The 19,167-nt window shown below is 35.3% G+C and overlaps 1 protein-coding gene across 2 annotated transcripts in view; it reads left to right on the forward strand.

Moving 5' to 3' along the window:
- Nucleotides 1-245: 245 nt before the first annotated feature.
- Nucleotides 246-19,167, forward strand: part of LOC106867323 (transcriptional enhancer factor TEF-1-like) — a 123,038-nt gene continuing 104,116 nt past the window's right edge. Inside the window, exon 1 of one of the 2 annotated variants that reach the window (XM_089348431.1) lies at nt 246-752. In XM_089348431.1, coding sequence (XP_089204557.1) covers nt 699-752 — 54 coding nt within the window. In that variant the 5' untranslated portion in view covers nt 246-698. Of the gene's footprint in view, nt 753-1,500; nt 2,486-19,167 lie in introns of those variants that run through there. The other variant, XM_089348432.1, reaches the window with a different exon arrangement.

Raw genomic sequence — 19,167 nt, forward strand, 5'->3', positions numbered from 1 at the left:
CATACATAATACACACACACACACATATATATATATATACATATATATATATATATATATATATATATATATATATATATATATATATATATATAACGTCCCCCCATACATACACATATACATACATACATATATATATATATATATATATATATATATATATATATATATATATATATATATATATATGTATGTATGTATATGTGTATGTATATATAATTGCTATGTTGTTACCGTGAAAGACCGATTAATTGACGTTAAAGTATAAAAGTAAAAAACAAATAAAACTAAAAAAACAAACAAACAAACAAAAACTAGTAAACAAACAAATAATGAAGCCAAACAAACTATTAAATATTAAAACATTTTACCAAATTCCATAATAGTTGCTGCAGGGCCAGCAACTCGCTTTGTAAGAGTTGCTTAGGAATTTCCGCCAGTATTTTATATTATTATAGCAAATGGATTATTATTACGATTGACATATTAATTACCATAAATTAACCACATGGAGTAAAAGAAGAAAGAAAAGGAAAACACATCGCTCGTTGATAGTAATAATAATATTAATGAGTAATAACGGTAATTAAGTGATCACTGCTAACTGTGGAGTTTACAAAGTTTATAACCAAAAATATTTAAAGTGGAAGCAGAGAGGAGGAAAGAGAAGGAGAGAGAAAATATTTACTAATTCCAATATGAACATTGTAAGTTTACCGATAACTACGTCAGAGATTTACAGCTGGCAGCAGGTATGTATGTTGTTAATTAATATATTTATTGTACGAGACATAACTTTTGCCATTGATTGAGGGGAGGGACTGGGATAGAAGATTTTAGCGGGTTTAATTTGTTTGTGCTAAACTAGGAACTTAAACCGTTGCTAAAAAGTATTCCAAACTTTGAGAACATTGCAGGAATATAAAAGTTTCGCATACCAGAGATGTTTTGTTTTTTTTTTAAATATACAAGTGGAATTAGAATCCTGCTAGAAAGTTATAATTTAGCTTTCCCTCCTAGGACAGGACCCGATAGAGCAGCAGACATACAATCGAAAATATTTCAGTCGTTACTATCCAGTTTATTTTTACATCGAGAGTTAAATTGTTGAAATGTATAATGTATTGTTTATTTAAGACGGTGTAAAGTATAATTTTGAGGAAGATTTAGCTGCCATATCTAAAAGAGAGAAAGAGAGAGAGAGAGAGAGAGAGAGTAAAAGCTACTTCAGTCGTCATTACAGTCAAGTTAATGCTGATGTTAGGAATTTTGTTTAAAAACTTAAATAACAACCAAAAAATTATATAAGAAAAACAAAAAAACAATCTGACAACAAACAGTGAAGTTATTTAAAAAATCAAACTTTCAATCAATAAATATTCTGCTATTTCTGAGTAGTTTAAAGTAGAAAGCAAGGCGGGGGGAGATTCATAGCAATCCAGACATTTTTCACGTGTTCAAAATGTCGCTGTTTAAAAAAACCTACATTCACTTAGAGATAAGCATAATTTCTATCAGCTCCTATGCGTTGACAACCAACCGACACTACTGATACATCGAGATAAATCAGAATATTATATATGTGATATAAATTAATATTGATTATGTAATCAATCATTTGATTACCTTACAAACGATCGCATATTTTATTGTGCAGTGCTTGAATACTTGGAATAGTTAGAGAGAACAACATACTTTTCTCTTACTTCTAGTGATCAAAGATAAACGAAAACGTTACGTTTGCGCGCATATTATACACATACAAATATTAAGAAAGTCTTTAACACACACATATATATATATATATATATATATATATTTTCCTTACACACAATGTTATGGAATTGATTATATATATAACAAACACACACACACACACGAAAACAAAGCTCGTGTTTTTACCCTAAGAGGCCTAACTGCAATGAAAGGAAAATCTGAAAGTCTGGATGGATGGAATGAATAACAGAAGTTACTATCAGAGAATGAGGCAGAAGGCGAATTCAAAGACTCGGTCTTCGGTGACGCGACAGTTGTAATAGTTACAATTATTACACACGAAACTAAGTTTTGACGCAACATTTTTTAGAAATCTACACAAATGTTATAACCTTCCCCCCCCCCCCCCCCATCTCCGGGCCATTATGGTGTTGTGTGTAAGCAACGAGGTATATACAAGTGTGTGTCTGTATGTGTATTCTATGGAGATAATATTTGTAAGAGTGATGAATTGGCAAGCCACCCTGGGTGCCCGAGCACCATAAGATCAGCTGCTAGCTTCTCCCTACGTGTCGGTCGGTCGGCCCGCCCCTACGCCCGGCACATGCGCACTGACAGCCCGGCCGCCCGACGTAGTCCAGATTCTTTGTGCCATTCCTCACATACCAGCGGCTGGCTTGCTTCTTCAAGCTTAAAAATTCTCATTTTTTTCCACAACAACTCCGTTACATTTTAGAAACAAGAGTACCGTTTCATCTCGGCCTTTGTGGTGAGTATTCATCAAAAAAGAAAAAAAAATTATACATAATTTTTTCGATTCTTCTTTCTGTTCATTTTTCTCTCAATCTTTCTCCCCCTCTCTGTATATACATGTAACTCCCTCTCTCTGCATAGTCATGTAACTCTCCCGCTCACTCTCTTTGTATTTACATGTAACTCTCACTTTCCTTATCCTTGGCTCTGTGTGTGTGTGTGTGTATTTATGTATCATTTTTTTCTTCTCTTCCGTCCATGTTGTTTGTTCCTTTGGAGATTTTGTTCTAGGACCGGATAATGTCTGAAAGTCAGCTCCAGGCAGAATTCACTCCTAAACAGTCGTTAGATATAGAGAAAGAAGGGGGGGAAAAAGGCGATTGGCATTAAAAGAAAGCGTGTTGGTGAGTGTGAGTGATAGAATGAGTGACTGTGGAAGGGAGAGGTGAGTGTGAGTGCGCATTTATTAACTTTTTCTTTTGTTTTTCTGATTTGCCTCTTTTCGTGTTTCTCCTCCTCCTCCCACTCTCTGAGTAGAAAACTTTGTTCTTCACTGTTCCTACTCTTACTATTACTCACACATTGCTACCATTGCTCTGATTATTGCTGCTACCACTACTAATCCTTCTACTATTACTGCTACTCCTACTAGTGGTGGTGGTGGTTGAACATCTGCTGTTATTCAAAGCTTTGCCGCCGCCGCCGCCACCTCTTTCATTGCAACGCCTCGTGTTTTCTTGTTTGGTAGCAACACAAGAGTAGTAGTAAGAGTAGTCGTATGTGAAGAAGTCGTAGAGGAAGCACTTTGTTGTTTCTCTCTGCTCGTTTCTACTGCTTCCTCCCTTGGCCTTTTTAACAACTCTAGCAGTTTTTTTTTTTCAAATCATTGTTATTTATTTATAACGAAGCTGTTAGTTTTTACCCACGTTTTTTCTTTTAATAAAATAATTGTCGAATTGTTATGGTAGAAAGGGGAATATAAATTTAAAAGTAATCACAAAGATAAACGAAGTGATGATGAAGACGATGATGGTGGGGCAATTGTTGGGAAAAGTACTTAGTTCGGCCAGTCGTAGTGGTAGTGGTGGTGGTGGTAGTAAGAGTAGAGAGAAAGTCATGGTGGTTGTGTATAGTAGTGAGAGTGGTAGTAAGAGTAGAGAGGAGTAACGGTGGTAACAGTAAGTAAAAACTTTGAAGGCGGTAAGGAAAGTGACAAGATGGTGGAGATGGCGGGGAATTAGTTGGGATGAGAGCGGGAAGGGTTGATCACGGAGAGAAGAAGAGGATTTATTAGTTTTTTGTTTTCTTTCGAGTTTCGTCACTTGTATTTCTCGAGTTCCTTCAGTTGTTGAGGAAATTGGGAAGAGGAGTGTTTTAGTCGGTGGTGGGAGGGAGACGAGGCAGTAGCCACGATGACATGTTCGGTTTGATGATAGTAGCAATGGTAGAAGAAAGACAAGAGAAGAAAGAAGAATGTTACTGTCAAAATACGAGAGAGAGAGAGCGCGGAGAGGTAGAACAATGAAGTGTGTGCTGCAGTGCGGCCTCTGCAAGAAACGAGTGACTGAGAGATTTTATTAAAAGTTCTGTAAATGGGTAAAAGATTGAGGTGATTGTGGTTGTGGAATATACGGGTAGTTTGGTGATTGGGTAATACTGCAGGAAAGGAAGCAAACATTAGATAATAGACATTGTTTACTAACAGTTTTATAATAACGAAAATTTACGAGTGAGATTTTGTTAAAAGTTCTGCAAATGGGTATGGTTGTGGTGGAATATACGGGTAGTTTGATGGTGGCTGGGTATATAAGAGGAAGAAAGCGACATTACGATATATATATATATAGAGAGAGAGAGATTGTTTACTAACAGTTTTTAAGGGAGAGAGAGCAAGACATTTTTGATAAAGTAATGTTTTGATAAAACTTATGTAAATGTGGAAAGGGCTGATATATTGGTGGAATATACGGGTAGATTGATGTGGTAGCTGGGTATACAAGAGGAAGAAAGCGACACGAGGATATAGTCATGGCTTGCTAACAATTTCCCAAGAAATAACGAAAATTTCCTGAGAGAGGAGAGACCGATATTTTATTAGAAGTTCTATACGGGTAGGTTGATGGTTAGAAGAGGAAAAGAAACATGAGAAATGATTGTCATTGTTTACTTGGAGTTTTTAGAAATAATGAAAATTTACACTTTATTTGTAAACAACACAACTCATGCATTGTTTGTGTTTCGATGTTTCAAGATTCAATTTACAGTTTATAATATTGTAAATATGAGTTGTATGTAATCGGAGATAGACTGGAGAACATTTAATTAATCATTCGTTTTATAATGTTAGTTTAAAAGTTTCGATCGTGTGAAAATAAAATCAGTTAAAAAGAGTGAGGCATATTTATATAGTATGTGTGTGTTTGTGTATATAGAGAGCATGCACTATGTATGTATATTGTTCACACACACACACACACACGCTATTGTGGCGGTTAAGACTGTCCTCTTTTATAAATACAAATTCTATTTACATTACTTAATATATTTCTTTTAATATTTCAAGATAATATTGCTTGTGTATGTTATATTACGTGAACAAATTTTTATTCATATATATATATATATATATATATATACACATACACACACACACACACACACACACACATATATATATATATATATATATATATATATATATATATATATATATATATATATATATATACATACACATATATACATGTGTGCGTGCGTTCTTTTAGAATACAGTTGCAAATAATTTTAGTTGCGCCAAAACTGGTAAATTTCTGCAGATAGAAATGTTTTAAGTATCGAAGATTAATTGTTCGGCAAATTGATAATTATTGGCGGCGGCGGAGAATTTTTGCCCCGTTTTTCTGAAATTCTTCAGGTTTTAACATAATGTCAGATTATGTATTTTTTTAAAAACTGAAAATCATGATCCTTCCTTCCTTTAATGTTTGTCTTTGCTTTCGTTTTGTTTTGTTTCGGGGGGAAACAAAGATTCACAATGCTTTAAAGTATTAAACATTCAAAGAAATTGCAGATTTTTGGCGCAACTTGTACAAGAACGTTCTAAATATGTGTGTATGTATATATATAAATATACACACATACATTCACGTATTAATAATAATAATGGCAAGTTGAATTAATAATGAAGTGTTGTAATAGGATCGACTAAGTATGGAAACTAAAAACAGTTGGATGTATGCTCCAAAGCGAAATAGGGAGAGAGACAGAGAGAGAAATAGAGAGGAAGGCATGCTGGGGTTTTTCTCTCTCTCTCTCTCTGCTTCTTGTATAAAGCTGGCATGGCAGCAATGTTTTCTGGCTGATTGTTTGACGGGATTTGAATGTCTGAAATATTTGACATACTTCTGCCCTGCCGCCCTTCTAACTTCCCGACATTTCAACCAACTTCCAACTTTTCTCTTTCTTTCCCACCTCACTAAACTATTTTAAATGTTTACTTTAACCCACTGACAAGCTTTTTGGAGGACCGTTTCCCCATGAAAAGCTGCTTTTGTTTTAAGAAATATCTAAAAACGCAAGTAAACATGGAGTGAAATATTTGCGAGTGAAACAAGCTTGGAATTCACTTGGTCGACATTGTTGTCATTAATAACGTTCTTCTACTTTAAACAATTTCCCATATTCCGCTGCCCCCCCCCCACTTGTACATTATTATGTTTGTTCTCTATCTCCTGCATATTTATATTTATTACTCGGTTCATATTGTTTTTCATATTTTAAAATTTCTATTACTTTTTACGGTTTTAAAATAAGGTCTTAATATATTTTTCTGTGTGTGTGTGTGTGTGTGTGGTTGTTTCTGTTCAGCTGTTAATAAAAGTCTGGAACTGCTAAGAGTTAGCCCCAACCTAATTAAAAACCGTGGTTGCTCGTTTGCCTTAATAAATTGGACTTAATTACTTAGAATGGTAAAGCCTTGTGGTGTTAATTAGTCTGTAACTGCTAAAAGTTTGTCCCAGCCCAATTAAACTATGGATCACTGGTTTGCCTTAATTAATCGGAGTTAATTACTAGAATGGTATGGTTTTATGGTGTTTTCAGCTTCTGAAAGTTACCCCAACCTAATTAAATCGTGGATCGTTCGTTTACTTTAATAATTCCAAGTGTTAATTAGTAGAATGGTGAGGTTTTGTGGTGCTGTTAGTAAGTCTGCAACTGTCAAAAGTTCAATCCAACCTAATTAAACCATGGATCGTTGGTTTGTCTTAGTAACGAACTGTTAATTAATTACTAGAATGGTAAAGGTTATGTGGTTCTGTAACTGCCACAAGTTAACCAAACCGTGGGTCGTTCGTCGACTTAATCTGACTCGTAATTATTATAGAATAATAAAGGTTTTTGATCTTTCTGCTGTCTAACTGTTCATTCATTTGTAACCCCTAAAACAACATTTCTGCCCTGCAAACAGATTGGCTTTTTTAAATACTGCTTGAGTTCAAATAGTGCTGTCATGGAATAATAATTATAAATATACTGTATCTTCTCTCAAAATTTGCTTTGTCTTTTGTTATTGATAGTTTGGATGATACAGAGGTAAATACTTAATTAATCAAATTTGTGATCCGGTTTCAATCCTCATTTCCTTGTGGTCGCTAAATTTTCCCAGTAGGAAAATACTAAAGCATGAATGTCATATATTCCTCTGCCTGACATTCTCTCACAAAATATCTTAGCTTTCTGTTGTCTTCAAAACAAACAAATATTATTGTAATAGTTGGAGCCACATTGCTGAATATCATCGGGAAATAAACACCAACACTTCTTTATTCTCTTTAAATTCTGATACTCCATTCCTGTTTTGTTTAGAAAGACATTCTCCACTTATAAAGGACTTCAAAAATTAATTACATGATTGTTTATTTTGGCTTAGGTTCTGATTTCGAAATTCTTCCGGGGACAACTTCCCTATTGTTCCTTCAACAAGGATAAAATATCTTCCAGTAATGTTCTGAAATTTATGCAAAATACTTTATTCCTTTTACCATTAATGTTACACATTATTGTTGTTGGTGTAGTTGTTTCCGACGAGTTCAATTCCTGCTGGGGCATTCTATACCTTTCATCTCTCCTGGGGTCCGTCTCCCCTCACAATTGCTGTCTTCGTGTCAGAAAACCATTATTATTATTATTATTATTGGTCAAGTGATGACTGGCTTTGTTTATTTTTATATTCTCTTATCTAATTTAAAACATCATCTTCAAACGACTTCAAGTTTGTGCGTTTGTAATTGTGTGTGTATATATATATATATATATATATATATATACACACACACACATATGTATACATGTATGTGTGCGCACTTGTATACATGTTCGATTTAGTACTAATGTCTGCTACTTGAAAGACAGTAACACTTCAAACCCAAGTTGATGACACTCTTAGACCAACTTCACTGCCTCTCCACCTCTGCCCTGATTCCAACACTAAACGTGCCATGCTGCTATTGTGGCCTTCTAATTCATTCCTCTCACATACGCACATGCATGCTTATTTATATTACACAAACGCACGCACACAAACACATGCGTTTGTATTACACCAACATACAAACAACACTAAAGAGGATTCTCTATAACCACCACGAACCCACATATATGCATCTATTTATACCTATGTATTGCATATATATATATATATACATATATGCCGCTACTGGTGATATCATCAAATTTTGAATTTATCCACAGATGATATGAACAGTAGTGACATCTAACTTCAAATCTCAGTGTTTGAGTGTTTCATTTATATATATATATATATATATATATATATATATATATATATATATATATATATATATGTGTGTGTGTGTGTGTGTGTGTGTGTGTGCATATACTATATATACATACACATATATCCAATACAGATGTGTATGTATACATATATGTGTGTGTGTGCATATATATATGTATATATATATATATATATATATATATATATATATATATATATATATATATACAATGTTAATATAAGCACGTGTATTTGTGTGTATACACTCCCGTTTGTGCACTCATGTAATATGTTTGTCAGCGTTTATAATTTTGTTAGTTTGGTCGACCAAATCCTCAAAATGTAACTTTTTATGATCCAAAGTTTTCCTTTATTTGCAAAAGAAGGAGCTAAGCCGTTCTAATCCTCTCATATCTCCCCCTAATATGGCAGATGGAAGGTTTTGATTTAAGAGGGAATTTAGGAATAACATTTATTCCAGGGAAAATGGTTTGGAAACTTCCATGGGTAATAAACACTTGAATCCTTTCTTGAGTGATTTTTAATGTGATTCCATTTGAGGAAAGGAAACGAGAAGAATCATTTCTTTTGGACAGTTCTTTTTATTTTTTTAATTTTTAGTTTGGTTATTAAACTTATAAACACGCACACATTTGTGCTTGTCTATATGTTTATGTATACATAGATGTATATATTTGTTTTGTGTATATTTACGTGTAGATATGTGTATGGATATTTATGTATAAATATGCATATGTATGTTGATATATCAATCGATATATACGTGTAATGTATTTTTGTCAAAGAGCCTAAAAGCAAGGTCACGGTAACATTATTTTCTCTTTCTCTTTTTTAAAAACAACAATTTATATAAATCTATGCAATTTATTTTCAATGCCATTCCCCTTAATTACCAAACACACTTTAATTTCCTTCTCAAATGTAAAACTATTGAACGAAGTTGTAGTCTCAAGTCACATTTTGCCAGTCAGGGGCTTCCCCTGCCTTCCGCCTCGTTTTTCCTTTCCCAAAACAAAGAGATGGATGTTGATGTCAGCCAGGAATAAAGACATTTCTCTATTCTTCCCTGCAATTCCATTACGACTACTAGAATCTTTGGCTCCACCAGAACTTGCCTTTTATTCTTTCTTCTTTTTCTGTTGACTTTGGAAATTTCTGTGAGAAGCCAGTACCATCGTCAACATCAGTTGGAAAGCTGCTATTTTAGGTGACTATCGGCTGTTTTTATGGAGGAGGAGACCACAACACGTAATATAAAAATGTGAATTTAAAATGTGTAGGGAACTGATGATGCGATTTAAGTTGATATAGCAGCGGCGGTGATGGAGGAGGTGCGCGCCTCAACTTAACGCCTGGAGGTGGTGGACATGCTGACCTATATTTCGGAAAAATAAGAATTGTGAAAACACAAGGGCTGCCGCCAACACTTCTCTTCACTCTACCATACATACTTACACACACACACACGTGTGTGATATGTTTCTATGTATATAGGTGTGTGTTCGTGTGTGTGTGTATATATATATATATATATTTGTGTGTGTGCAGATAATGTGTGTATATGCATGCTTATTCACGCGTGTGCATATATGTATATATATATATATATACATGCATATGCATTTATTTATATTAACATATAAATATTTATATCAACATAATATACAATTGTATATGTGTGAATTATGGTACACTATATAACGTATGTGTGTATTTTATACACATACAAACGAACACATGTATGATTAAACATACATTTTCCTATTTAGTTGTTATTTCTCAACCCCTCCCTCACCACTCAAACTTTTTTTCATTTTATGATCCTGGTTCCCTTGTCGACTCCCTGTTTCGTTATGGCCCATGGCCCTGTTTTATTCTCCAACATTCTCTTTAATCCTCAAACACTACACAAATATATTTACTTTGTCTTTCTCTATTAATATCTCTCATCACTTATTCTGCAGTTTGTCACTATTAATATTTATTTTCATTTGTTAATTATTAAATTAGCTACTTTTTTAATAAGGATTTTAATTTTTTTTTTTGCTTCTGTCAATAATAGTTAATTTGGTTGAAACAGAACTGGCTTTTATTCTATAAACAACCCAAACAATGTGTTTGTATCTGTGTGTGTGTGTGTGTGTATATATATATATATATATATATATATATATATATAAACATTTGTTTAATTATATATGTACACATACATATAAACTGGTTTGTTTAATTATTTATACATACACATTTATGTATGAATGTGTGTGTACATATCTATGTGGATAATATATGTATGTGTGCGCGCGCGTGAATGTGTGTGTATATGTATATATATATATATATATATATACACACACACACATTACATACGTACACAGTTGGTAGTAGTCCTTCTTTTTCCCTTATTCTTTTTGGTGAAGAAATGGTTTATCGATGTCAGTCCCTGGATCCTTTGCAAGAGGCTTTCCGTCTCTCGACAAATAGTCGGGAGATGAAGGAAGTTTAACTTTATATGTTGTGGCAGTTTATATGTCTGTAGGGGGGGGGGGCAAAAATAAAAAAAGACAAAACAAAAACCATGTCTGAAAGTGTTTTTATATGTCTGTGTCTGGCGTGTCTACGTCGCTCTGCCTTCTCCGTTCGTGTCTATTGTTGTCTGGCCTTTTTTTTTCCTTTTTGTTCCATCGTCCAATGTCTTGTAGACACACATGAACACGTTCTGACCGACCAACTTGGCAAAACTGACGAAATACGTAAATAAGTAAATAAATATATATATTTCAACCTTCTACATACACACATACACACACACACATATATATATATATATATATATATATATATATATATATATATATATATATATATATGCATGACTGCTGAAAGGACACGACTTAAATACGCCTGTGTGGGGACGTAAATGGCATACATACGCGTGTGTGTGTGTGTGTGTGTGTATGGGGTTGGTTTGAAAATGCTTATCAGCAGGGATTCCACCCCCCTCACCTGTTCTTCTGACCTCCTCCTGCAACTGCTGTTAACTGAACCATGAAGTCACTCCGAGTCGTCATTCATTGATCCTGCTCGATCTCTCTCGTTTCTCGTTCAGTCTACATTCCATTAAGCTTATCATTCTTTCTCTCTTATCTTTTGTTTCAGTCATTTCACTGTGGCCATGCTAGAGCAACGCCTTTTGAAGGGCTTAGTTGAACACTTTCTCCCCCTCCCCCCGGTATTATTGTTTTCAAATCTGGTATTTATTCTATCGGTTTAAATTTCCGAAGGACTGTTACAGGGAGGTAAACAAACCAGCACCAGTCGTCAAGCGGTGGGGGTCACACACACATACTCACATCATAATAATTATCATTTAACTTCCGTTTTCCGTGCTGGCATGGGTTGGACGGTTTGACACAATCTGACTTAGCTGCAGGTCTGTATCGCGCTTCATGTCACACATAATCTCTACGGCTGGATGCCTTTCCTAACGCATGTAAATAGACTCGACGTGTCTGTCTACCAGTCCACAAGTTCTGTCTACCAAATCCACTCAAACCATCGTAGAAGACACTTGCCTTGCAATGGGACTCAGCCCAAACGATCTTTTTAAATACATTAATTTTAAAAGAAAACATTGTTTATGATTTGAATTTTATTTAAAGTTATGCCTCTGTGGCCTCTTATTTTTTTCCTCTTTCTAAAATATATTTAAATGGGACCTCAAAATATTACTTTTTCAAATGGCTTCCAAGTGGTTCCTGTTAAATGGTTAATAATTTCTCTGTGTCCTTTGTCTTTCTTTTGTATTTTTTTTTTAGTGTTGTAAGAATAATTTGTGTACACACATACATGTATATGTGTATCATCATCATCATCATTATTATCATTTAACATCCATTGTCCATGCTGGCATGGGTTGGACAGTTTGACTAGGGCTGGTAAGCTGCACCAGATTCCAGTCTGATTTGGCATGGTTTCTACAGCTGGCTGCCCTTCCTAACACCAACCACTCGGAGAGTGTAATGGGTGCTTTTACGTGTCACTGGCACAGGTGCCATTTGCATGACACCAGTATCTGCCATGACTGCAATTTTACTTGGCTTGATGGGTCTTCTCAAGCACGGCATAATGCCAAAGGTCGTGGTTATTCATCATTGCCTCTGTGAGGCCCAACACTCGAAAGGAGCTTTTCATGTGCCACTGGCATTGGCCTCTGTGAGATCCAACGCTCAAAAGGTGCTTTTTACGTGCCACTTCTATGGGTGCCAGTTACATGACACGTGTATTTATATGTGTGTGTATATATATTTATATAGATAGATAGATAGATAAAACTTACTTGGAAGAGGATGCATGGCGTTCAATCATATAATAATATAAATAATGTATATGTGTATATATATATATATATGCATGTGTGCACAGGATGCCACGAAATGTGTACAACAAAAAAATACGAAGCATGAGTACATGGAACATGAACTATTCTTTTGAACAACAAAAGACACAAATGGAAAACAAAACAAACATAAAGAACGACCCTTCATCAGTTGTTGACTGTTTTTCTAGTCTCGTATTTCGAGCATATATATATATATATATATATATATATATATATATATATGTATGTATGTATGTAGTCACATACACACATTGTATATGATGATGATGATCATCATCATCATTTTAACATCCGCTTTTCCATGCATGGGTGAAACAGAATTCGTTGAGACAGATTTTCTATGCCTGGATGCCCTTCTTGTATGTATGTAGGTGTGTGTGTATATATATGTTATCTCTTATCCTTTTACTTGTTTCAGTCATTTGACTGTGGTCATGCTGGAGCACTGCCTTGTAGGATTGTTCATAGAATGAATTGACCACAGTACCTATTTTTATTCTTCTTCAGGTCTGATACTAATTCTATTGGTCTATTTTGCAGAACCACTAAGTTATGGGGATGTAGACAAACTGGTAGGGGACAATCACAAAGAAGGACAGGGACACACGGACACACACACATATGACTGGCTTCTTTCAGTTTCCATCTACCAAATCTATTCACTAGGCTTTGGTAGACTTCAGGCTATTGCTCAAGGTATCATGCAGTGGGACTGAACCTGAAACTATGTGGTTAGAAAGCAAACTTCTTACCACACAACCATGGCTGCACCTATACACACACACACACGAGCGTTATTGTATATATGTGTGTGTATATGTTGAATGAATGTCCTAGAAAGCTCAACTGCTCCAACAGTCTGCAGTTGTAGTGGAAGTAGGGCTGATGACACAAACAGTTTGGTCTCTCCAAACTGAATTGTGTGGGGGTTAGTCTAAAATTTTTTGGTCACTTTTAACCCTTTAAGCATTTAAACCAGCCATATCCGGCCAAAATTTTCTTCCTGTTTTATGTTCAAACTGACCAGATCCAGCCTATCACACTTACCCTACAATGTCATTCTAAGAATAAAACAATCACCTCATAGAAATCTTGAAACTTTTCCACTTATTTAAGAAAGATACATAATTAACAACTTAATAAGTGCAGAGTTTACCTTCTCCCCCCCCCCCCCACCACTTAGTCTGTTGAATGCACTTGTAACTGGCATGGTGTGCCATTGATAATTAACATAATGAACTTTTTATATTGGCCATCATGACTTGTTTGTTGTAAACAAACGCATGCACATGTGTACATATACCTACACACACATACACTTGCATGCATATAAGTACACACACACACACACACACACACACACACACTCATCTTGGCTTAGTGAGTGAAGATTTACTGAGGTGAATGTCTGTTGCAGACTTGCTGATGTTCAACCAGTCTGATTCAGGACAAACAGGCACAACTGCAGAGGCTGACCAGGGACGGTTGTAGTGTCCTTGTTTTCCTTCCTTTTTTTTTTTTTCTTGAATACTCCCACCCCACCCCACCCCAGAGGCTGTTGCCCGGAGGATATTGAGATGCTCACACTTAGTGACAAGAACAGATCACTGATGATCAACATGGCAGGTACTGAGGCGTTTCTGGAAGGAGTCCTTAGATGTCTTTGGTGCTTCTGTATCAGGGTGACCAATGTGGCCAGGTGGGTAAGAAATTTGTTTGCCAACCACATGGTTTCAGGTTCAGTTTCACCCTGTGGAACCTTGGACAAATGTCTTCTGCTTGCTTTGGCTGATTGTTCAACCAAACCATTATGATTGGATGTGGTTGAGGGAAACTAAAAGAAGCCCATCATATATATATACATGTATATTTGTGTGAGCATGTGTATGCTTGTCTTGACATGATCACTGTCATACAAGAGGTGTCATTCATTTCCAGCATTCTGGGAAAAAACATGTTTACCCATGGAAACTTATTTGGAAATCGGTGACGGCTGGCAACAGGAAGGGGGCATCTGCCTCAACAAATTCCATCTGATCCCTGGAAAGGTGTTACAGTGAGAGTGAAGGTGATATATAGCTCTTCTAGCACTATTCATTTCCCATGTGTATACATTTATTTATATACATCCTCATCTAATGTCCACTTTCCATGCTAGCATGGGTTCGGTGGTTTGACAGGAGCTGGTGCCAAGCTCCCCTGTCTACTTTGGCTGACATGTTTTTTACAGATGGATACCCTTCTCACACCAACCATTTTACAGAGTGGACTGGGTGCTTATTACATGGCATCAACACCATACACATTGATGGGTACAAGTTTAGGCAGCTATTGGACTACCGATTTGTTTCAAGGAGAATTTCTTGGACTTTGTTTTGAAGAAACATGAATTCTGTAGAAGTGCATTAACACTAAAAAGCTGGTTTTATCAAAATGAATTGAAAGATACATTCACAGACAGCAATTCAGTATTATTCTTACAAAAATATGGTTGTGAATCGAAGTTTGTGGTTATTTTAGTCTATATATGGTGAAGGATAAACCGTGTTGAGAAATTAGTACCATTGTCTGTGTAAGAACCAACAGATTTGTGTTAGTGATCTTGTTTGTTGGTTGTTGTGAATTTTTCCTCGGGTTTCTAATAATGTTGTGTGATATCGTAAAGGTCAACTGTTGTTGAATAAAGTAGTAAGATAAATAGAGGTTTCTAAAAGCTCCACTGTTTTGCTTCTCTTTACATGTCTTTCTAGTTCCACTTGATATATATATATATATATATATATATATATATATATATATATATATAGGTCGTCTGCTTCACTTACTTAAAGTTACAGCCAAAGTAAAATATTAGCTCCATTTGATTATTTTGTATGTGTATATATGTGTGTGTGTGTGTGATTTCCCTCAGCAGATTGTGTGTGTGTGTGTGTGCTTGGTCTTATTTTTATTTTGGCATTTCTCGTGTTCTTGTACAAAGTTTAACAATAGCTGCCATGTTTGCTGGTGTTGAAAGATGCACTCTTATATAATATGCACCTTTGCATAAGGTGCACCTATTTTACAAGGTTATCTTGTGGAAAAAAAACTAATTTAATATGTTTTATCATAGATTTATCGAAAGATATTTTGAAGTGTTTTTTTTTTTTGAGAAGATAAATGATTCTGTGCATGGAAATACAATGCTGTGACAATATACTGGATTAAGATATGAAAGCCACAAAGTTATCCTAAATATAAACTATGCTCTGAGAGAACCATATTTCTACTTTATTTCCCTTCTGATCCATTGTACAGTTGTTTATATTTTGGCCAAGACAACCGCCATACGAGAGGTAAAACTTGTACTTCTGTCTGTCTATGTTTTGTATAACTGTAACGAGTCATCAGGGTGGCACACACCACTGCTATGTTTTTCTTGTCATCCATTCATTGCAAGGGAGTTGACAGGCTGATGGAAATTTAACATTCCTGTCATCTTTCTACAAGAATTTTCATTTAGATAATTTTTTTTTTAAATGTTTCTTATAGGTAACAAAATTATTAAATAATGAAAGACCAATATTAGGTGTGGGTTATGTATGCTGGGAAAGGAGATGCAATGACATAATGGGATTTCCCCACTTAACTGCCAAAGTACCAAAAGCCACTTTTTCCTAAGTTTATGCTAACAGACTCATGTTTTGGCTTATTTCCACTACTTTATTAAAAGCAATCAATTAATGGACCTAGCAGGCTTCGGCTCATTTTGGCTCCCTAGTCTATGGTACTCAGCCTTCCATCCTTAATACAGCTACATTAGATGCTGGGCAATTATTTGATACATTTAAAGATATAAAAAAAAAAGTCTAATATCCCAGCAAATATGGTAGTTAAAATTACTGATGCATTCCGAATATTTTTTTCATCAATATCATAAAACATTCTCTTGAAGTATTTTCAATCACTCACATAATAGATCTTCATAATTAGTGTCACTACATTCCATTTATTTCTACATATATAGACTTGTGATGGAGTAGATGCTCAGCTGAAGAGGTCCTGTAATACTGAAACATGCCTTGCTTTTACAATTTGGTTTCAAAGACCAAACTCATTAAATCAATCTCCATTGTCTCTATTGACCAAAAAAAATTCAATCAACTGATCTTATCAGTGGAGTTATCTCACTTGATTGTTGCTTTCAGAGTTTAGACACTCCTGGAGGAAGGTTTTTTTCCTACTAATTGCATGGATATTCTTAGCTACTGAAAGTTTTTCAATTCCCTAAAATATATGAGAGCCAACCATATTTATATTGAATATTTAAAACACCCACCTTGCAGATTTCCTTTCAGCTGCTACAGTTTATCCAAATACAATTAGAGAAAATGTTTCTTGAAGTCTGTGTCTTTCTATTTTTCTCTCCATCTTAGCTTTGTAATGTTGAAAAGAACTAATGCTAATAGCGTCTGTATTTTTTGTTTTGTGTAAAAAGCCCGTGGGCCAGTGCTATGTAAAAATGCACCCAGTGGAGCACTCTGTAAAGTGGTTGGTGTTAGGAAGGGCATCCAGTGATAGAAACCCTGCCAAAACAGATGACTGGAGCTTAGTGAGGGCCTCCAACTTGCCAGCTCCTGTCGAACCATCCAACTCATGCAAACATGGAAAACGGATGGTAAATGATGCTGATCATGATAATATTTAAATATTTCATCATCATATGTCCGTTTTCCATGCTGGCATGGGTTGATTGGTTTGACAGGATCTCACAGGCTGCATGACTGTCAAGCTTCAAATATCAGCTTTATGGCTGGATGCCCTTCCTAACACTAACCATTTTACAGAGTGGGTCATTTTCTTATGGCACCAGCATCAGTGAGATCACCAAGTACCTTGTAGAACATGACTCCTTGAGTGAAGAGTATGTAGTGGGGTGGTTTTATGCCTTTTATTGAGAGACCGAAATATGACAGGGGGACAAGCTCATGGATTTTGCTGTAGGGGAGATACATGGCCACCCTACAAAATATGAAATGTGGGAGAGGAAAGTAACATTGTTAGAGATGGGGATGGGCAGAGGAAAATGTGGTGAGTGATGAAGAAGGGAGATGGTGTGGTTGATGGCAAATATCGGTTTAGAACTTAAAATGAATTCCATCATTTCAATTTTGTTTTGTCAATAATCATATTATACCAAGAAATGCCTGAATAACACTCCATGTTTTTTTTTTCTTTAATATTTCTTCTCTTGTAAAATTGATGATTGGCAGAATTATTAAAACATTAAACAAAATATTTCGTACTATTTATTCCAACTCTGACATTTTGAATTTGAATCCTTCTGAGGTCAACTTTGCCTTTTGGAGTTGATAAAATAAAGTACCTGTTATGTGCTGGGGGTCAGCGGAACCAACCGAATCCCTCTCCTCAATATTGCTGCCATGAAGAATTCAATCTGATCCATGCAGGCATGGAAAAGTGGAAGTTAAAATGGTGTTGATGGTGGTGGTGGTGGTATATCCTGTCAGACACAGATTTTTAAAAAAATGACTTGGAGGCTCTATGAAAGAGTGTGATTTATGAGTTATTTGGCTGAATGATTGGGTGTTGGGAAAATGTCTTTGTGGTACTTACAGTCATTCTCTATGTTCTGAGTTCAAATCCTGCCAAGGTAAAGTTTGCTTTCATCTTTCCAGGGTCAGCCAAGTACTGGAATTGATGTGGTTGTCATTTGAGGGAGATTTGGTTGCTAACTCTAGCTTGTTGAATGACAAGTGTATAAGGACTTGCAGGTTCAAAACTATGCTGAGAAGAACATTGAATCTTGAATTTTATTTATTTCTAAAAATTAATTTATTTGGTGTTCAGAGTTAAACATGTGAATGACACCTCCTCTTTGGTTTTCACTCTCTCACCCCGCACCTAAAATCCATCCCAGGGGGTCACCAAACTTTCCTTTATGGAATCATTGCGAACTCATCAATCCCCATCATGTAAATTTCTTAAACGAGATTAAAATCGATAATTTGATAAAAACATTTCTTCATTTAAAACAATAATTCCATTTTTTTGTGTCTTTACCACTTTTTAGTAAAAAATATTTTTAAAAATTTAATGAAAATACTTAATAAAATTGATAAAAAACAATAAAAATTCAGTCATATTGATTTAGTTGGAATATTTCAATTGAAATATATGTTTGGTGAATACTAGTCTTTGCATCAAATATTTGGTTGTGAGTTCTAGCCTTAAATTACCCATGCTCGTCTAGATTTGGTTTGCTAATAATTCAACACCCTTAATGCTCCAAATTGTTTCAGGTGTTTATCAACCCCTTAAGGTAGCCATATAGACTCCCTGTGGTTAGTATTGACCACCTTGCCAACCCCTGTTCTAACCTAACATACTACATATATCTCGAGAGGTTATGTTTGCATGCACATATGTAGATTCTAAGACCCTCGCCTACATGTCACCGATTTATTCTAACTCAAAG

Source organism: Octopus bimaculoides, chromosome 3 (genome assembly GCF_046866305.1).
Source record: "Octopus bimaculoides isolate indiv1 chromosome 3, ASM4686630v1, whole genome shotgun sequence".
In the NCBI taxonomy this organism is placed as follows: Eukaryota; Metazoa; Mollusca; class Cephalopoda; order Octopoda; family Octopodidae; genus Octopus; species Octopus bimaculoides.